Below are 21,378 nucleotides of genomic sequence, written 5' to 3' on the forward strand. Positions count from 1 at the left end.
GAGAGGCCTTGAGAGTCAACCTAAGGAGTTTTACAGTGTGGGTCAGTTCATTTCGGTACAATAAATATTTGTTGAGCGACTTCTACATTCCACATATTTTGCCAGGTGTGGAGAGTACAGAGATGAATAAGTCACAGTTCACATCTGTCTAGCGTGAGAGCCAGACTAGAACAAGTCATTTATATAATGTGAAAAGTAAGAGATGTAACTTGGGAACAACGTAGCTCTCATTGCTGATTTGGAGTCCTGTGTAGCACTTTACTGTAGATAAAGAATTTGCCTCCAATCTTGCATTGATAGGACAGGAAATTGACACATGGGTATCAAACCAAAATATACAAATAAAGAAATATATGTAATTGTATATAATTCTCTGCCTCTGAACACACATTCATACTCATAAAGTCTAAATTTTACTGGAAAGAGTTCAATTAACAAAATTATGACTGCCCAGAAAACATGATCAAAGTTGAGAGAATTTCATCCAAGTTTTCAAAAGCATGGACAGTGCAGCTAGTAGAACAGGAGCCTTTTCACCAAATCTTAAACAACTATAAATAATGGGCACTCGTATGATCTGAAACTATAGGAAGCTAAGAAGGGAGTTTCCATGCTAAGAGCCCACAGAGCATATCTGGCCACGATTCATTTTGTTTGCTCTACAGTGCTTGATTTTTAAAAATGAGTTGCTGTCATTTAAAAATTGCAAGTTTTGAATAAAAATACCGATTTTCAGCTTCTGAGAAATTAGAAAGCCTTATTATACTAGTCCTACATTTCTGCAGGGTAATAAGCTACGTGAGCTGTGCAGTGGATACTTCGCTTAGACATAGCGCATGTGCGTCCTGTTTGCTGAGCTCCCCACTCAGCCCACATGCCTTATTTTCATGACCTGCTTGGCCCTTGAGTTGGCAGCGCCTGCCTTCAGGAAAAGACAGCAGTAAGCATTTGTGAAATGACCTCAGTATACTCGTAAGCAGGAAAAGTTGAAAGAAAAGGTTTGAGAAGGACTTAAATTTGTGGTTGTTGCAGATTCATAATGGATTGTGACATTCATTGTCACTTCATAACTTTACATTTGCCTGTTGAACCGTTTAAAACGAGCTTTCAGTTTCATTATACTGCAGGCTTGCGTCACTCATGATTCCAACTTCCAGTCAGCCAGTCAACAAAGGTTTATTAGTGTCTACCGTGTGTTGTGTCCACAGAATTAGAGCAGGGCCTACTGCCCACACAACTTTATTCCCAGTTCTTTGCTTTCTTTTTCTTACTTAAAAGTACAACTTTTTTTTGAAACATTAATAAACATTACTTTAAAAGGCAACACTATAAAAGCAACCTAAATCGAAATGATCGTTGATACCTTTCTCACTACCGTGCTTTTCCCGAAAATAAGACCTAGCTGCACAGTCAGCTCTAATGCGTCTTTCGGAGCAAAAATTAATGTAAGACCTGGTATTATATTATATATTATATGACTGGGTCTTATATTAATTTTTTCTCCAAAAGATGCCTTAGAGCTGATTGTCCGACTAGGTCTTATTTTCGGGGAAACACGGTGTAAACATTTTCCAAACTCTTTCCAATCTAATGTTACACAGTCTTGTCCACTTTCTTAAAATTTACTTTTAACCATCGCCATAGGGATTTCAGTTTAGGGGTCATTCCTGTTGCTCCTTTCTTTCAAAGCTAGCCTCTGGAGTAATTCCCCAACGATTGAATTCCTCTTTTCTTAAAGATCTTCTTTCTTCCCTTTATCTATACATAGCCTAAGAAAAGGAAAACGAATTGCATAACTAGAGCAATTATGCCTTTTGTATTTTTAGCACAGTCTTAGTTTTAAGTAGTTTGCCCCATTTTCAGACCATTTGGTGCAGAAAATAGAGTTTTCATAACCATGTCACTTCTGCTATGACTAAAATCTCACATATAAAATGAGTTTCTTAAGTTGTAGTAGATTTAGCCCCCTGAAAGTAATGGAAAAGAGAGAAGCCTATGATTCCTTAATTAATTTGTAATAATGTTTAATGAACTGAAAGCCCCATATAAATTTTCCTAGCACCACTTAAAATCTTCCACCAAGTTTACTAGGAAGTATTTCAGAAACTGTTCCAAAAATATATTCCTTACACAGGATATTTTCAACAGTAATGAACAAGATTTTAGGCAAACATTTGAGACAGTTTTCATCGCGTAGGTAATTGATGGAAATAAGATATTGTTATACCTACTACTGAGGGTAGAAAAATCATGTTCCTCCCACCCCCACCCTGAATTTCCTATAGTACCAATGACTGCAGCAGAATCCCAGGTCATGTGAATCATTGATCAAACCCTTATAGGCAAGTGTCAAATTCTTTTAAGACTTGGTATAAGATGTGGAGCTTGATAACCACTGAATCATAATTGCTGTTTCTGATCATCTCTGTGGTTTTAACTTCATTTTTACTTATTTAAGTATTTCTTACTTGCCTGAAACCTTCTACTGATGAGGTTAGGAGCAAAAGCCTAAGTAAAAGATAACTGCCATTTATCCCTTAAATGATAGCGTCATCTTGGCCAAAATTGAAAACAGGATCAACTGTCTTTCACTGAAAACACATATTTTTAGAAGCAATGTGTGTGTGTGTGTGTGTGTGTGTGTGTGTGGTTTTACATAGGCTTTTACTCCCTGATGGGAGGGCCTTGATCCAGAAAAATACCAAGCAGAATGAGGATAGTTTCTAGAAAGGGTCTAAAAGTGAGTCGTGAGCTAGGGAACCCGGAAGAAAATGGCAGAGCTCAGGGTGACTGTCAGCAGAGAAATCACACGTTGTTAGTGTGTGCTGAATATTTCTTTGGCATCTGTTAATTTGCAAGGAGGAGGATTCCATCTTCCACCTTTCATTCAGTGAACTTTCATGATGATCTGCTACGTTTCAGGCACTGAGCTAGTGACTAGAGATAAAGATGAACAAGCTGTCCCTGACCTCACATTGTTCCCCTTGGTGATGGAAAACAGCCCTCTAAACAGTATGGAAGGGGCCTATGAGCAGATGCCGTTTCTCATCACCACGGGCATCATGCTCCTCAGACCACGCTTAGTACCAGGCGGGTCGCTAGAGTCCAGTGGACTAGCGGGAAACCAGTGTTCTGAGACCCAGCTGACGGCAGGGATGCATGTTGTTCGGAGAGCCGTGGGCAATGTTTTCTTCTTTGGATTAAGTTGTATCATTGCTGAGAATTAATTTTGCTCAAAAGTCAGGAGTGCCTGTTATTTGTAAACATCTCTTTAAATGCAAGTCCATAGATTATTAGTGTGAATTCTTTGGTAATAGATCTCTCCGCAAAAGCTTGAGGGGGAAGCAAAAATGGAACTGTTTTTCCCAGATCAGGCAACACCTTACCCAGCTCTGACAGGGTCCCTGGCATCTGTACCCCCCTGTCAGGGTACCCGGAGCAAGGGAAGGCCGTAGCAGGATGGTCTGTCTGCTCCTGCCTTCTGTGGCCAGTGCTGGCCATGAGTTTCTGACGTTTCTTGGCTAATTCACGATGACATTAATCCAGTCTCTCTCTGTGTGCATGTGTGCATGTGTGTATGGTCTCTTTCTGCTCATTCATAATACATCTGAAATGATACAGTACTGTAATTGACATACATCCAAGGACAATAATGGAAGGAGTGAGTAGATGAGTTAGGAAGGGAAGGCAATGCAGGGGGTCACCGTCACATGCAGATTAATGAGTGTTAAAGGATGTGAATAGGCCTGCACTGGTGCGAGGTGCAGGGCACAGTGCCATCGAACAATGTGCTGTGTGTTAGGGGTTGAGTTGTGTTCCCCCAAAACTTATAGGTGGAAATCCTAACCCCCAGTACCTCAAAATAGAACCTTACTTGAAGACAAGGTCTTCACCTAGGAAATCAAATTGAAGTGAGGTCATTAGGATAGGCCCAAATCCCATACAACTGTGTCCTTATAAAAAGGGGAAATCTGGACACAGAAACTGAGAAGACAGTGTGAAGAGACAGAGAAGATGGCCATCCACACGCCAAGGAGGCAGGCCTGGAACAGGTCCTTCCTTCAGCCCACAGAAGGAAGCCACTCTGCCAAACACCCTGATCTCAGACTTCCGGCCGCCAGAACTGTGAGCCAACAAACCTATTCATTAAGGCCTCCATCCTGTGGTACTTTGTTACAGCAGCCCTAGAAAACTAATACGGTGTGTTTGGAGCATGAAACCACGGGATAACTTTCTTGTTTTCTCCAATGATGGTAACGTCCTGGAAGAACAAAGGCCAAAGAGCCACCACAAAAGCCCTCAGAAGTCATCCTTCCCCATCGTCATGTGGTCTGATCCTTATCTCAGAGTTCCGGCCACCTGGGCTCTCCTCCATGGTAGTCCCTTCTTCAGGTTTTATGTAACCCTTTTCACGTTTTTAGCCTCTCCTGCTAAACCCCACTGCATTTTCCTGCTGCTGATGGGGGATCATTGCAAGCCTCATACTAGCTGTTTCAGGTCTGCCTCATTACCTTCCCCCTGGTGACTTCCTACCGTGGCTTGTGTGTGTGTCAGAAGCTAGTGCTATTCTTTGTCGAGAACATCCCCTGGGATAACATGTAGTCCCAGCCATCGTGTCTGGTGTTTTCTGCCACACCCTTTATTCTTCCTGATGATTCCAAATTTAACCATGACACGCTTGCTTCTGAGGAGGAATTGAGAAAAAAACGAAAAGCAGTGTTGTTGACAGTGACAAGGAATCCCCACAGTATATGAGCCTGTTAACCAAGGACTCGGGTGGACATGGATCTTGTCTGGTCCCTGGGCAGATGGTCCTGCCTCAGAGACCTTGGTTAGTTAGTCTGGTGCGAGGACAAGAGTCCACTTCAGGGTCCACAGATAGTGGGTCTGTTACCAGGTTCTTGAATAGGTTTGGCACCAGCCAGGCCACTGGACAGGTCCCTGGTAGGCAGGACTGGCCCCAGACTGCAGCTGAGCACAGCTGTAACTGAGTCGTGAGTCCACTTAAGGGTCTACAGCCAGGAGGACCAAGGTCTGCAGGCCTGCCTCCAAGGGCACAGATGGGCCTGTCTCCCTCCAGGTCCCTGGGTGGGCCGGATTGCTTCTGGACTGCCACTGTGAGGGTCTGGAGCCAGGTTACAGGCGGCTTTCAAGATCCAAAGTTGGACCAAGGTTGGAAGACCTTCCTCTGGGAGTATGAATGGGCTTGTCTTCAGGGGACTGCTCATAGATCATTGCTAAGAGCTTCTGGAACCAAGTTACACGGCCGCTTCATTACCCACAGATGGACGAAGGTTGGCAGGCCTGACTCGGGGGCACAGACAAATGTGGGTCCCGTGTAGTCCCTTGTCAGACAGAACTGCTCCTGGACTGCAGCTGAACTTGTCTGGAGCCAGCCTACAGGGCCTCTTCAAGATCTGCAGTCAGACCAAGGTTGGCAGGCCTTCTTCTGGAAGTGTGAGCAGCCATGTCTTTCATCGGACCCCTGGGTAGGCAGGACTACTCCTGGACTACGGCTGGGAAGGGCTAGAGCAGAGTTACAGGGCCACTTCAAGATCTGCTGTTGGACCAAAGCCAGCAGGTCTGCCTCCAGGAGCATGGACACGTGCCTTCTGGAAAGTCCCTGGGCAAAGTAGGACTGCTCCTGGACCAGAGCTGAGAGGAACCGGAACTGTATCAAGCTCAGCAGGTCTATCACCTGAGGCACAGGTGGGCATGACTCCTCCTGGGTCCCTTGGCAGGTGGTGCTGGTGAGAGGACCAAGGCCAAACAACTATAGCTGAGTGCACAATGGGACAGAGCTGTTTCTGGGTTTGTAGCGAGGACCATGATTGGCAAGCCTGCCACCTGGGGACAGGCCTGCTTTCTCAAATCAGTCTTTCTCAGCCTTGGGCTCCACCAAGGTTTTGCAAGCTCCTACCTGGATCCCAGAGCACCCACAAATACACTTTTATCCATGGATGGCTGCCATATTATTGTTGCTATGGGGGAATATGAGCAGGGGACCTCCTGTTTTGCCATCTTGCTGATGTCACCTCCAGGATGGTGAGTCTTTTCATTCAGCTAATAGATATGTAATCATGTGTTATTTAAAGTAACTACTTATAATATTTTTTGTTTAAATTATCTATAACATGCTTTTCCCCAATAATATCTATCCTTTACATTGTGCAGTGTCCCCAGAAATATTGACTAAGTCTGTTAAATTTCTTTGCCTCCTTTTTTGTTTATTCCATCACGTAACCTCTTTCAGCATCTGAATTAGCGCTGATTTCTATTATTTCTTCCCTAAACAGTATTTTGTTGTGTAAAAAAAAGTGATTGAAAATATGTCTTCTTCCTGTAATGATGGACTGAGACACTCAGCTCTTTCACAGTTTACTGTCCAGGACACGGTGCATGGCCAAGTTTGAAGCCCATGACACAGGGAACCATGTGTTTGCAAAAGAAAGAGCATCAAATATTTTGAACGGAAATACAATTCAGTGATTCTGAACCATTAGGACCCCTAGTGCTTTGGAAAAATAAACATTCTCTCTAGAGGATGTTACCCCCATCCCAGACTTCAAATAACTCTGCCAAAAAATCTCCAGCAAAAATAACTATGCATATGAGGAGAAAAACCATGAGTGAAAGCCAGAAGAAATAATCAACAATAGAGACATAACTATAGAAACTCCAAATATTGAGATTATCAGAAACAAACTGTAAAAGAGCTGCTTAGATTTCAGCAGAGAACTAGAACCTATAAACAGTGAAATATCCGGTTTGAAAATGAACCACACAGAAATTCTAAAACTGAGAAATACAATAACCAAAATTAATAAATCAGTGGATAGTTTTAACAGCAGATTAGACATGGCTAAAGAGTGATTATCAAAGTGGAAAACAAGTAAGAAGAAAATAAACTGCAGCATGGAAAAACAAAAGGTAGAAAATAGGAAGAGATGGATAAGAGATATAGAGAACACATTGATGTTTAACATACTAATTAAACTCTCAGAAAGAAAAATGACAGGAAAGAAACAGTATTTTCAAAGATAAAGGTTAAGATTTATCAGAGATTATGAAAAACAGAACACAATTCAAAAGCCCCCAAAAATTCCAGGTAGAATATGTTTTTTAAATCCTTACCTAGAAACATCATGGTGAAACTGTAAAAAACTTTGAAAGTAGCTAGAGAAAGAAAGCAGCGTTCATTCAAAGTAGTCATAGACTGACAGCAAACTTCTTATTCAGCAGGAACATAGATGCCACAGAAAAGTACAGCGATATCTTCAATGTATTGAAAGTAAATAACTACCAGCTAGGAAAAATATCTTTCATAAATGAAGATTAAATAAAAGATATTTTCATGTCAACAAAAACAGAGTTCACCACCAGCAAACTCATGCTGAAAAGAATTACTAAAGGGAGGGTGATCTTAAAAATATAAGGAATAGAGATTGAACAATATAAAATATATGGATGAAGCTAAATGAATACTAACTATAACAACTAATGTCTGTATTTAAATATACATAAATATTTACATATATCCTATTGTAATACATTACAAAAATAGCTTCTAAATCAGGAGAAGTAAATGGAGATAAAGTGTTCTAAACTCTGTACACTGCCTGGGAAAAAGATAAAGCTATCAATCAATTTACATTATACTTGATAAGGAAAGGTGGAGTACAACCTAATTGTGGAAGATAAATTAAAAGGCTCCTATACGATAACATAGAACAGTATCTTTATGGCCATAAGATAGGAAAAATATTTCTTAAATAAGGACACAAAAAAGCAATAATTATAAAGGAAAGGATTGGTAATTTGATTATATGAAACTGAGACTGTTTATCTGGATACTATAGAAAGAGTGAAAAGCCAGAGCACAGAGTGGTAAGATATTTGCAACACATATAACTAATAAAAGACATATCTACATCTGCAAATGTGTTTTTTAAAAAAGACTCATAACCCAATAGAAAGTTGAGCAAGAGATTTAGCAAAGTGTTTCCAAGAGAGGAAATCCAAATTGTCTTAACCATATGATAATGTGCTCAATCTCAATCATCAGAGAAATGTCTGTGAAAACTACAGATACCAATATACAACCAACACAATGGTTTACAATTTAAAAGGTGACAATACCAACTCTTGAAGATTTGGAGTAATAGGAATTCTCCTACTGTGCTGGTGGGCATGCAAATTGGAACAATAGTTTTGGAGAACAGTCTGGCATACTCTATAAGCAACAATTTAGCTCATGTACGTGTGCCCCAATAAAAATGTACTCATAGCAGTGTTATTCATAATGGGCCCAGATTAGAAATAAGTCATCTACTTATCAACAGTAAAAGGGATGATTATGATGTATTCTTACAGTAAATATTCAGCAATGAAATACAAGAAATCAATAAATCTTACGACATAAAGTTGAGCAAAAGAAGCAAGACAAAAACTATCCGTGTTTTAGGATTCCATTTATATAAAGTACAAAAAGGGAAAAACTGATATATGATGTTAAAAATTAGGACAGTGGCTACCTTTGGGGAGGAGAAAAAGGTGTGGTGGTTGGGAGAAACACAAGGATACTCGCAATGTACTATATTTCTTGATCTGAGTGGTGGTCATATAAATGTTCTTTTTGCGATATTCATCAAGCTATGTACTTACAGTCTGTGCATTTTTCTGTATGTAGTTTTACTTCAATTAAAAATGTTACTTAAAACAAAAAAATGTAATTGAGAGAGCACCCAGTGATACATGAGATTTATAAAGGCTGATATAAAGTGATGTCCTCCTTAGTGTAATTCTGAAGAAAGCCTTTCCTTATATTGGTGACCTGGGGTATTCTTTAGCTGTCTCTCTCTGCTAATAGATTCTGAACTTCTTGGGGCAGGGCCTGCGTCCTTATCTCTGCTTGATAAAATGGATTGTCACTGCATGTTTGTGGGATTCACGAAATAATGTACTAATGTGAAAAATACGTTTCTGTTCCCAGGTTAAGAAAACGACTGAAGCCACCTTGCAGACAATACAGGATATGGTCACAATCGAGGACTATGATGTTTCTGAATGCTTTCAGCATAGTCGCTCCACAGAGTCTGTGAAATCTACTGTCTCTGAAACCTACCTGAGTAAGCCCAGCATCGCTAAGAGAAGAGCCAACCAGCAGGAGACTGAGCAGTTCTACTTCATGGTATGTCTTTTGCTTCCCCAGTCACTCTTGGGGCTCAGATCTGGGGTTCCCAAATGCTGCTGCTGGAGTTCGATTGAAATCACCTAGGGTTCTTTATTAAAATATAGACTCCTATCTACCCTCAGAGTTCCTGATTCAGGAGTTAATACTTTTTAAAAGCTCCTCAGGTAATTCTGATATGCAGACAAATTTAAAGAGGACTGCGCTAAAACAACTTTTGAACTTTAATGGATATACCATATTTTGCTGTGTATAATGCGCTCCCATATATAATGCACACCCACGTTTTTATCCCAAACTTTGAGGGAAGAAATCTTTCGTTTTAATTTTTTAATTCACATTTTTATTTGTTTACATTTAGGTACTTGTTTTTTGTATTATAAAGGAATTTTAGCATTTATTTTTAAACACATTATGGTACAAGAAATTCTGTGTACTGGTAACAAATTTACGATATTTACACATCATAGAAAGCCAAGAACTCTTCGTCGTTGTAAGTTCGTCCTTAGTTCAGCAAAACCAGTTATTGTATTCCAGGGTATTTTGCGTATGGATATCGTTATTGATTTCTAGAGTTACACTTTTAACTCAGAAGCCTAAATAAAAGAATTAAAAACATATAGGTACAGAATTAGTACTGCCCATGTGTAATGCACATCCTTATTTTTCCATCACAAATTTGGGCAAAAAAGTGTGCATTATACACGGCAAAATACGGTACATGTCACCAGGAGAGCTTATTAACATGTAAGTTCTGATTTCAATAGGTCTGTGGAGGGAGGGACCTGAGAGTCTGCTCCTCTAATAGGCTCCCGAGTGAGGGTTGGTGCTGTTGGTCTCCAACCGACCACACTTTGAGTAGCGAGGTTCTAGGATAGAGTAGATAAAAGTGGCTGGATTTTAGATATCCTACGTGAAGTTCCTTGACGTTGAATTTTTTTTTTTTTTAAGTTAAAAACAAATCTTTCCTTCTGCAGAAACTCAGAGAATACTTGGAAGGTAGCAATCTCATCACAAAACTTCAAGCCAAACATGACTTGTTGCAGAGGACCCTTGGAGAAGGTCAGTTATTTGAAATAGTTGGGAAGATGACGTGGATTATATATTGTGTTGTGTCTATGACCTTTAAGTGTGTGTGGATTGTGGATTTGTGCTTTAAGAAGCAGATAACACTCTTTGTTTAGATTTGGTTTTCTCTGTCTCTGTAATAACCAACTTCTCCCTGGAACTACAGAGGGTGCCAAAAACATATATACACATTTTAAGAAAGGAAAAAAACTGTATTAAAATTGTAATACTCAATATATACCAAGAACAAAATATGAATATAAGTCATGTGTATACATGTTTTTCGCACCCCCGGTATTTTCTTTTTGAGCCTGGTGCTAACCCTGAGGGACAACAGTGAAATGTGGGGAGGGCTGAACAGCCAACACGAAGCTCCTGATGAAGGAAGGGTCTTCAGAGCTCCTAAAAGCAGAGATGTCAGAGGGAGCTGTGCCTGCCCCTACCTACTGACCGCCTGGTCACTTCCTCTTTTCCTCCTTGGACTTTCCACCCCTCCAGCCCCAACCCATTTATTTTAATGGGCCAATATTTTTTTGTCTCATCTAATACCTTTTTGGACTCTGGAAACCAGTTAAACCAGTTTGGGTGACTCTTTTTTTTTCCCCCTTTCCGTAGGCGTTGGTTTTAATTGAGAAATAATCTCCTTAAGTATATTGCTGTATCTAATAGCAAAAACAACAATAGTTATCACTTATCTAAGGCTTTCTCTGTGCTAGGTGTTGTTCTGAGATATATATATTTACTGGATACTTCGTTAATTAATTTTCCCATTTCTACAGATGAAAAAACTGAGGGAAGAAAAAAGGATTGTAGGCAAAGGGGACTATGTAAATGTTACTGTTGCTCAGTCATCTTCAGGAAATTTAAAAGGAAAAACTAAATATAAGCAAAGTCCCTGTCTTAAGTGCCTCATAATCTGTAACTTAATTAGCTTTTATTTATACCAGATCCTGCTAGAAGTTTTAAAAAGTAAAAGAGACTATGAAGGGGAGTGGGAAACGAGGGGACTGAGTTGTGTGAGTAATCCAGGCCACAAAAAGAGATTACTGTTCTTTAATGTAAACTCTTGCCTCCTACCACTCTAGAACCTTCCTTACCCATAAAGAAGTTTTTCCATCACCTTATTTCCTTGTTTTTTCCAAAGGACCCATTATCCTCAGGGAATGACGACATGGATAAAGGTCATCATGACCTAAGACTCTGTGTATTACAGTTAGGATGCCAGATTCTAAGATAAAAGGCCAGTTTCACTTTGAAAAAAACTTAACATTTATACTACTAAAAAGTGTCTTAAAAAAAAATAAGCACACACAATGTGTGAACTTTCATTAGATTCTAAATCAAAAAGGGAAAGTTATAAAAGGCATTTTAAAGACAACTGGGGAAATTTAAATATAGACCATTTATTAAATGATATTATTGAATTAATGTTCATTTTCCTAGATATGGTGATATGGTTATGAAGGAGAACATTCTTAGTCTTAAGAAATGCCTGCTGACTGGCATGATATTTGCGACTTACTTTCAAAATGGTTCAAGAAAAAAGATACAGCAGTGGGGGGAAGGCAGAAAAAGAAATATGGCCAATGTGACAAGATGTTAACACTTGGGAAATCTAAGTGAAGTGTATATTAATGTTCCCTGTACTAGTCTTTCAACTGTTCTGTAACAGAGATTTCAGCTTTTTTTGTAAAAGACCTTTTTTTCCTTTGAACAGTTGTCTTTTCAGCAGTTGTGTGCTATTTGTGGTTTTGTGGGGTTTTTCTTCCTTTTTTCCTTCATATGTCTTTGTTTTTGTTTTTTTCCATTTTTCACAAAAATGCCTAATATTTCACTGATGCCCCAAAGGTCAGTGGCCAGTCCGAAAGCATAGATTGTCATAAATGTAGATGAATGCTGATGGGCACAAAGTCCTTCCCTACAGGACTGGATACCACTTTAGAAATTGAGTGGGAGGGAATTAAGTAGAGGGTGAATTCATTCTTGGCAGTGATGCAAATACGTGTGTCAATACACTTGGGATGTTATTCTGAAACTTTTGTGGTACTCATTCTACATAGATTCCCTTATGTCTCCTAGAAAGAAAGTCCCAATGGTTAATATTATTTTATGTGCCATGGCTGGGTACGGCTACATTTCAGCCAATTTGCTGAATCCAAACACCAGGCTCCATCTTTACCAGCTGAACTGTGTATATTGTACCCTGAGAACTCAAAGCCAGGATTTCTTTTTTTTTTTTTTTTTTTTTTTTAGATTTTATTGGGGAAGGGGAACAGGACTTTACTGGGGAAGAGCGTGTAATCCCAGGACTTTCTTCCAAGTCAAGTTGTTGTCCTTTCAGTCTTAGTTGGGAAGGGTGCAGCTCAGCTCCAGGTCCAGTTGCCGTTACTAGTTGCAGGGGGCTTAGCCCACCATCCCTTGCGGGAGTCAAACCGGCAACCTTGTGGTTGAGAGGACGCGCTCCAACCAACTGAGCCATCTGGGAGCTCAGCGACAGCTCAGCTCAAGGTGCCGTGTTCAATCTTAGTTGCAGGGGGCGCTGCCCACCATCCCTTGCGGGACTCGAGGAATTGAACTGGCAACCTTGTGGTTGAGAGCCCACTGGCCCATGTGGGAATCAAACCGGCAGCCTTCGGAGTTAGGAGCATGGAGCTCTAACCGCCTGAGCCACTTGGCTGGACCCCCAGGATTTCTTTAACTTGGAATTTCTTTCAGTAATTTCCAGTGTCCTAGTGACACAAGCTGTGTTCAGGTGTAGCAGCCCCTCACCGGACTGGATTTATTCTGCATGCAGAGTGGGATGGTCGTCATCTGGTGGCAGCAGACACACTAGCATGTGCCCACTGGTTGCAAACTTCTCTGTTTCTTGGGCCTGCCTGCCCCACGTGTAGGCTTGGCAGCCCCCCAGTTGTTGGTCGCTGCTTGGGGTTGACACTGGCAGCTTTGCCCAGAGAAAAACTGAGCGTGGAGAGCATGCCCCACCTTTTAGCTCCACCATTGTGGGCCTGCTGGCTTTCCATGGGAGCCCTGTTCGCGTTAATAGGCTTACACCAAAGGAGACTAGGAGAGTTCATGGCGCCTGTCCCACGGTGAGATAATCCAATGGCAAGCCCTTCTGAAGGAGTCCAAGTCTGGGTTTGGCTCATAAATAAGGTTAGTAGCACAGGTTTAAATGGTGCATTTGGGGACAATCCTGACTTCTTACGTAGAAATCACATCTCTAAATTATACTAGATTCACTGCTGCAAAAACTGCCTCCATTGTAAAACAAATAGAGCCTAACCCAGGAATTTAGCAGTTAGTTGATCGTACACAACTGAAACTATAACTACAGGCATGTGTTTGGCCTGTCTTACTGCTTGCTTTTGGCAGGCTACCAGTGGCCCAGTAAGTCCTTTGATTTAAAACATTTCAAAGCAACTAGATTGGGCCCTGAAAGTGGCACCATCAAAATTCAGAATTCCAAATCTTTGAGAACTATTGAAGTAGAAAGAAACACGTAATGATTTGTTAAGACCGGAGTTGTCGTCGTCTTCTTCATCCTTCAGCAACACCATTACATCTTTTTTATGATGTCATTTGTTTTTAAATTAGAGAAGTTAAATTGAGCTCAGTAAACGAGCCCTGAAATTTTTTCTTTTTCGTTTTTACTCGTGAGGCTGAATGTTCATATTGGCTTCTTTGTGTGCAACGTTTAGAATTAAGTGGATGTAGATATCAATGCAAATTTGCTAAACACAGAACATCTGACACTGGAAGCTGAGTTCCGTGCTGTATTATTTCCAGCAAAGGAGTTAAACAGGTTATCCTCACACATTCCATTGTATGTCTTTGAGTAGGAGTAAAAGTACACTTTCAAAAGGCATGATAGGGAATAATTCTGCTTTTTTAGAAAAGCCCTGCATTAGTCGGTATTACGGAAGAAAAAAGACCGGAAAGGAATGTCAGGGTCCATATCAGTCGTTCATCAGGGACTTCTGTTCAGTTTGACCTGTGCACATTTTAAATATTTTATTTAGTTGGTTTTTTTGTGTGTTTTTTTTAAATCTCAAATTGCCACCAAACTATATTTTGGTTTTCCCTTTCATTTGATGGAGATAAAATACATTTGGACATGAAAAATAATTCACTTCCTAATTCTCAAGTGAAATTGTAAGAGTTGGTCAAATTAGGTGTTTGTATCAAGAACAACATAATCCTTGGTCTTGGGTCATTTTTTTCCTCTAAATGGCATGTGTTGGGGGCAAAGGGGAAATGAGTTGTCTGTTGTTTTTAATAATTAAGTACCCTTCCAAAGAAAATGATTGAAATCTAATCCTCAGACCACTGGAAGCTTTCACGTTTCTCTGGGAAGCAGAGTCTTCTAAGCTTGTGTGTTATTGATCTATTAGTGATGGCACTGATTAAAAAATAAAACCTCATTCATCAATTGAGACATACTCAGTACTATTAGCTGAAAACAAAAAAACGGATGTGGCAATGGTGGTTATACTATGAATGACAGTTCTTGCAAAGCTTGCTCTTGGTTCATTAATAAAAATGCATTTTTTATAGGTTTTTCAATTTTTTACCCCATACTATTAGCCATGGATGGATGGAACAAAATGAATTTAAGCCATATTTATACATGATCTTTTTCTAAATCTGGAGAGTACTCGGTTAGGCTATTTTAACAAAAATAGCAAAATTTCAAAGTTATACAGCATTTCGTTTTTAAGGAATTATTATTAGCATCTTTAGCATTGAATTATTTGAAAGTGATTGACTTCTGTTATTCGATTTAATTTTATAGCTATTTATTACATTTGTTTAATAATTCATTAAATTTATTAGATCTTCAGTGTTTTATATTTGGCTTTCGCCATAGGGAGCAGGCAGAAGTGTAAGCCGTCATCCCTACCTTACTTCTAGGACCTTTCAAAGTATTTCCTGGGAGAAAAAATGACTTACATTTTTACAGTATATTACTTGGGAGCTCAGGTCTAGAATTAAAATAAAACTGGACCCAAGTGCCAGACCCACCACGTACTAACCACGTGACCTCGGACAAGTCCCTTGCCTTCTCTATGTTCAGTCTCTTCTGTAAAATAAGAATAATAATAATAGTCCGTACTTCATAAGGTGGTTGTGAAAATTGTGAGTTAATGTACAGAAAGGGCTGATAAATGCTAGACTTCATTGCCGTTTTTATTGTTGTTACTAATATATTTTATAGCATACTTCTGTGTTATAATCAAGTATGCAGCGTGATAGAATACAGTATAGCACAAGCCAGATACTTTCTCTGCCCTCAACCCTTTGCTCGTTCTGCTAACTCACCCTGGGTGATCTCAGCTAGGACCTATGGCCCCAGCACAACCTAAATGATAGTGACTCTCAAATCCTCATCTCCAGCCCTGTCTGCTCTCCACAGTTAACTCTGTATAGCCAGCTTCCTCCTGAAGGAGCTCCCGCAGGCACCACACGCCACACTCAGCTCACCACCTGCCCTCTCCACTTGCTGTTAGACCTTCTCTTCCACTTACGAATATTTGTAAATTATTTTGGAGTGCTGTGTCCATCTTCTCTTTTTCCTTCTTCCCTAAAGCAGCAGAAGTCCAGCAAAAGGAAGGGACTTACAGTTAAATGATAGGTAGAACCAGGTAGCAGGAGGAAAATCAGATTCTTTGTCTTTCCCCTCTCCCCCACTCCAAGTCATGGCCAAGACCTGGCCAAGACCTGATTCTGCCAACACTTCACAGTGGCCTGGATCTGTATGGAGAAAGGTATTTTCTGATAGAAACTGTCGCCCCCAGTTTAGTAAATAGACATTACTCAAAAGTTTTATGTTACTTGTTATTCAAGAGGAGATATTAATAATAGAGCAAAAGACTCTTTGTTCATTCATCATTCCCAACAAGCCAGCCTTTTCTCCGATTGTTATGTTGGCCTAGCCCTACAAGTCTGAGTCACTGCGTTATGGACTGTACTCACCTGTTTGTACCACCACATGACCCTTCTCTGCCAGCTACATATTCAGGCTGTTGGAGGACCATATGATCATTTTGCAAGCAAACCAGTTGAGTGGTTCTCTTCCCCACACCCCTCCCTTTCCACGGCTCCACCCTAAATGTAAGAAAGAGCAGACAGCAACCATGGACACATTCAAACTTGTAGAAACATCACAAGAATACAAAGCTGGTACTTAAAACAAGTAAAGAAGCCCAAATATATAAGAAGAACCTTATGTTTTAAATAACAGAGAACTCTTGAAAGGCTTTTAGCCTACAAGTTGGTGGAATGTAGCATAATTTAATGTCCTTGTACTTTAATATCTGCATATGTCATTTCTGGTTACAAAATGCAGCTTTCTCCCCAATGTCATATTATAGGAAGAACACCAATTTAATTTAAAGGAAATTGGGTTCTCCCAATCCTATTTTACCCCCTACTTCTCCCCAGAAATGTCAATCAAGAGAGAGGGAATAACTAACATTCTCATCTTGCATGTGTTTTATTTGTGTTTCATCCTCAAACTTACAGATAAGATCAACAGCTCTTTCTTGTTTTTAAAAACAAAAAAACAAAAACTTCCTGCCTCAAATTGCCAAGTAAAACATGTTTCTCCTATTTATAGAATTTATTAAGTTTTATGTATAGATTTTATGAAATACTTACTTTGAATTATTTGTCTATCATTATATGCTGTCCTCATGCTTTTTGCCGTAAAATGTGTAAGGTGTTATAAACTCAGAATCTCAAAACAAGGGACAGATGATGCAAAAGATTACCAAATACCTTCCACTGATTCTATTCACTTTACTTATTTTTGCTTTTTTTTGTAGGTCATAGAGCCGAGTATATGACTACAAGGTAGGAAAACATTTCATCGTAACTCATATCATATCTCACACTCTCTTTTGTTTTTAACAGGAAGCAACCATTTAAACGCTGCAAGAATGAAATATTTTGTTAATGAACTTGGAAAGATAGTTTTGGGTTGACAAAACACAGTAACATGAAATGTTTGGGGTTCTCAAAAACCAGGTTTGCTCTGGCAGATTTGATTTCCCAATGGAATTAGGGGTGGAAAAAAAAAAAGACCTAAATTGAATGGGTTTGGTTTATCTAATTTTCTAGAAGTCCAACAAGACTTTTGATTTAGTAATTCAATTAACAAGCAATGTTATGCATATAGCTCCTCTCTTAACAAATAGAAAGTATGATTAGTTACGTTCGGCTCCTACTTCCCCTTAGGTCACATAAAAATTAAAGCTATGTTGAATACTCTTAGGATTTTAGCTCTCTACCCCTTTTGGGTTTACTTTAAAGATTTAACTTTTAATGCCTACAACCATATTGCATTTCCTTTTTTCTTTTCTTTTCCTTTTTTTTTTTCTCTCTCTTTTTTTTTTTTTTTAGTTTATGGAAGGATTTTGAAACTACTGCTAAGACAGAAAAGCCTTCTTGGAAGCAGATTCTGCTTTGGGTTGGGGAAAGTTTGTGGCAACTTTTATTTTTCTATGTCCACATTTGTGCAACAGCCAAAAATTATTCTAATTGACATAGTAAGACTTTGCACTTTTGAAGCTGAGTTCTCTTTGAGGTAAGAGACATTCAGGACGCCCGTGTGCCTGTTGCGGTAATTGGCAAGTTGATTTTCAAGGTTCTATAATGTTCCTGCTGGACAATTTATGCAAAAGGAAGCCCCCCTCTGATTTCCTTGTGAAACAACCAGAAAGGACAGCTACTGACTTATCTAAACTTTACAAAAATACTGAAGGTTTTCTCCCCTATATCAGTGACAAAGAGGAATATTACTTCTACAGAGTAATATGCAGTTTATGGAGCTTTTTTCACATATGGTATCCCTGTGCACTATCAACTATTTTACCTGTTGTTTCTAAATTGTAAATAATGTAAGGCACTTAAATTTTTTTTTCCAAAAAGGAAGGAATGCACATACATTGATGTACAATGAGAGGTGTAATTGCCAAACAGACTTGATAGTCACATATTCCAACTGGTACTTTTTCTCAGCCGCATGGACAGCCAGATTATCAGGGAGTAATGTGGTAAGCACACACCCAGAATGAATCATCTTATTCGAAAGAGGCACAGCAAAGTGGCATGGGCCTGGCTGTGTTCACCTGATGTGTACATAGTAGAGCCAGAACCATCAGCACAGCAGTCTGCCTGAAAAGCCACGTCTGCCCTGGAAATTACTTGGATAAGCAGTTTGTTTTCATCTCAAGTCGCTCTCAGAAGTTTAGTATCTTCACACTTGCGTCATATTTTAGAACCCTTCGGAGAGGCGATTTTCAGGTCTTTAGTAGAAAACTCACAAGACATCCCTCCATTATCCCCAGACAGGGGTTCCTCTGCGTTTCTCGGTCATGCAGGTACAATTACCCAGGGCCAGTAGGGGCTTTGGCTCCAGCTACAATTTTGCTTGTCCCACAAATCAGTGACCAAAGGAAATGGGCCTGTGTTCTTATTCTCTTAGCTTTGTTAACTGCTCCAGATATCACCATATGTTGGACCTTGTTATAATAACCATTATTTCTAGCTTCTATATTTGATGCTTTGCTATCTTGGGACCTTGCTGACGCTGAAGAGACTGCCCCTCTGAGGGTTAGGCCAAGCCTAGGGAGAGTGTAAAGGACTTGTTTGCAAGTGTGCCTTTTGTATAATATACAAACCAAGCAATCCAGAGCCTGCCCGTCCCCTCAGCCAACCCCTTGATCTAGCTTTCACACTCAGGGCCACTCTTCCCATTCCCAAATCATCCAGAGGTCAGGTACCAGACAAAGAGGGACGTCCGCTCCTATGCCCCAGAGCCCACCAAAATTATTCGAACTAGCCCATCCTAAACCTGCTCCCCCTGCCTTGTTTGCTCCTCCCCACGAGAACTACGGCAAAGGGTCTCGCCCACATTTTTGCTCACTCCCTCTGCCTCCTGACCAAGCCTGCTGCTTTCCCACGTGACCCCCGCATAGTGGCTTACCCCTCCTGTTGAGAACTGTGAGTAAAAAAACTGTCTTTTCAATGACAGTTGTCTACTGATCTGTTGACCTCACCACCCCTGAATAAAAATAAAGTCTAAAACACTTCTAAAATAATGAAGAGTGGATGAAATCAGGCACATATGGTTAAATTTCTTGGTGGGCAATTGTTTTCTGTTTTTTGTTTGTTTTTGTTTGTTTTAATCTACTAGATCCTTTCCTCTGTGAATGGCACAGCATTCAGTGTGTAAAAGAAATCTCAGAAATTCCAGTGGTGGCACATTATGATATGCTACCTGGTAGACGTTTCCATATTTCAAAGCTTCTTGACACTTGGCAGAAGCTCCCTTTACCTCCAGGACCATGGGACTTCAGGTGCCCTTGCTGCACGCCTCACTAGTCATGAGCCCACCTGCTGGGAGAGTCTTAGAATGTGGCTGAGGAAGGCTGTATCAGCAAGTCTGTACCCCTCCCTCTCTTGATTGTGGTAATGAGGCTGCGCAGGCTTCCACATAAATTCTTAGCATTTTGTTTCTATACTCCTTTCTGAATCGAATGAACTGAAAAGGTAGTTCTTCTTAGCGAGTTTGCGGCTTACTGAAGGGCTTTACCTAATTTCCAAGTGTGATACACATCCTCATCTAAACCTTCCAAGTCAGAAATTTACATTGAAATGTCCAGAGAGGTCTTGGGACTCTTCTTCCATGTATTCCATTCAGCACAGTTGTAGAAGTGGAGTCAGGTAATCCGGGACCTCTTTGCTCGAAGGGGAGAGGACAGAAGAGGTTCGCTCTCCAATTACAGAGCAAGACGATGCAGGGTTTCTAAATATAGAACATGGTACACTGGATGTGCATATTGCCACCAAAGCAAACAGACTGGAGATGGAGAGAGGCCAGAACGGAATAAATGGGGGCATCCTAATGTTCTACAAATATTTAGGTGATGAGATAGTTTGTTTTAAAGAAAGAACAATTCATGTGTCTGTACATCCATGCCCCAGAAATAACATTGAAACCCAACTCTGTCTTTTCACTTGCGATCTGTTAACAATTACTTTTGCAGAAAATGAAATCCCATTAATACCTGAGGGATACTGAACAGAGGTGATGTTTGCATTGAAGAATTATAACGAAAAATATGGTGTTTAATTTCTCATATTGGAATCTATGAGAGCCCTAATTTTTATGATCTGTCATGTCTTCTGTGTGACTTGTAAGCCAAATAACACAAAACTTGGTTTGTAACACTTGGTCAAATAGCTCGCAGTTCTATTTCGTGATGCTTATCATATTGAAACAAACTAGCCAATAAATGTCAACTACAATATACAAGAAAAGAATAGTCTAAATGAATAGCTTGTATGGTTATTGATACAGAAGTAAAAGTAAATACATGGGAAAGGGGAAGGACTACTTCCACCCCCTGCATGGGTGGGAATGGGGAAGGAATATAGAATTCCTGTGTTTTATAATTTTGATGTGACCTATGGGTGTTTCATTTATTGTTTGATTTCTGCCATGCTCAGTAATTATATTCCCTTCCCTTAGGCCTCCAAATGTTCCCCCTAAGCCCCAGAAACACAGGAAGTCCAGACCCCGCTCACAGTATAATGCTAAGTTGTTTAATGGGGATTTGGAAACGTTCGTCAAGGTACTGGCACCAGCCATCTGGGTGGCTGTTCTCCATGCTTCTGACTATAATGGTCTCAGCCTCTCATAAAAGGAGGCAGGTCATTATGTCCAAGTCTGTCCTGGGGCTCTTTGCTTTCCCAGAAAATCAATATAATATTTCCTGAAGTCAGAGAGAAAAGAATATTTGGTTTGAGTGCCTTCAGAAGAGGAAGTAACTGTGGGTATTCTGTGGGCAAAAGAGAAAGCCCTCTTTATTTAAAAAGAAAAAGAAAAAGACTAATTTGTACAAAAAGGAAAAGAGCTACCTGATAAAATGTTTGTTTTTACTCATGCAAATGGGATGGCACAAAATGTATTTTTAAAGTCCATTGTCAGGGTAGCTCTGAAAATCAGCAGGAGTTTTGGTTTCCCATGACTTGAGGAATTCATTATATTGGATAAATTGTAAGACCCTGTGGTCTGTATCTTGTATCTCTGCTGTGTTTACTCTGTCTTCTTTTTC

General features: G+C 40.0%; 1 protein-coding gene across 2 annotated transcripts in view; it reads left to right on the forward strand.

Annotated features, from left to right (window-relative positions):
• Window positions 1-21,378, forward strand: part of SRGAP1 (SLIT-ROBO Rho GTPase activating protein 1) — a 245,371-nt gene that overhangs the window by 183,062 nt on the left and 40,931 nt on the right. The window contains exons 9-12 of one of the 2 annotated variants that reach the window (XM_019732456.3): window positions 8,993-9,190; window positions 10,168-10,252; window positions 17,083-17,110; window positions 20,793-20,895. In XM_019732456.3, the coding sequence (XP_019588015.1) occupies window positions 8,993-9,190; window positions 10,168-10,252; window positions 17,083-17,110; window positions 20,793-20,895 (414 nt within the window). The remainder of the gene's footprint in view (window positions 1-8,992; window positions 9,191-10,167; window positions 10,253-17,082; window positions 17,111-20,792; window positions 20,896-21,378) is intronic. The other variant, XM_019732457.3, reaches the window with a different exon arrangement.

Source organism: Rhinolophus sinicus, chromosome 1, assembly GCF_057876585.1.
Source record: "Rhinolophus sinicus isolate RSI-liver-muscle chromosome 1, RSI-T2T, whole genome shotgun sequence".
NCBI lineage: Eukaryota > Metazoa > Chordata > Mammalia > Chiroptera > Rhinolophidae > Rhinolophus > Rhinolophus sinicus.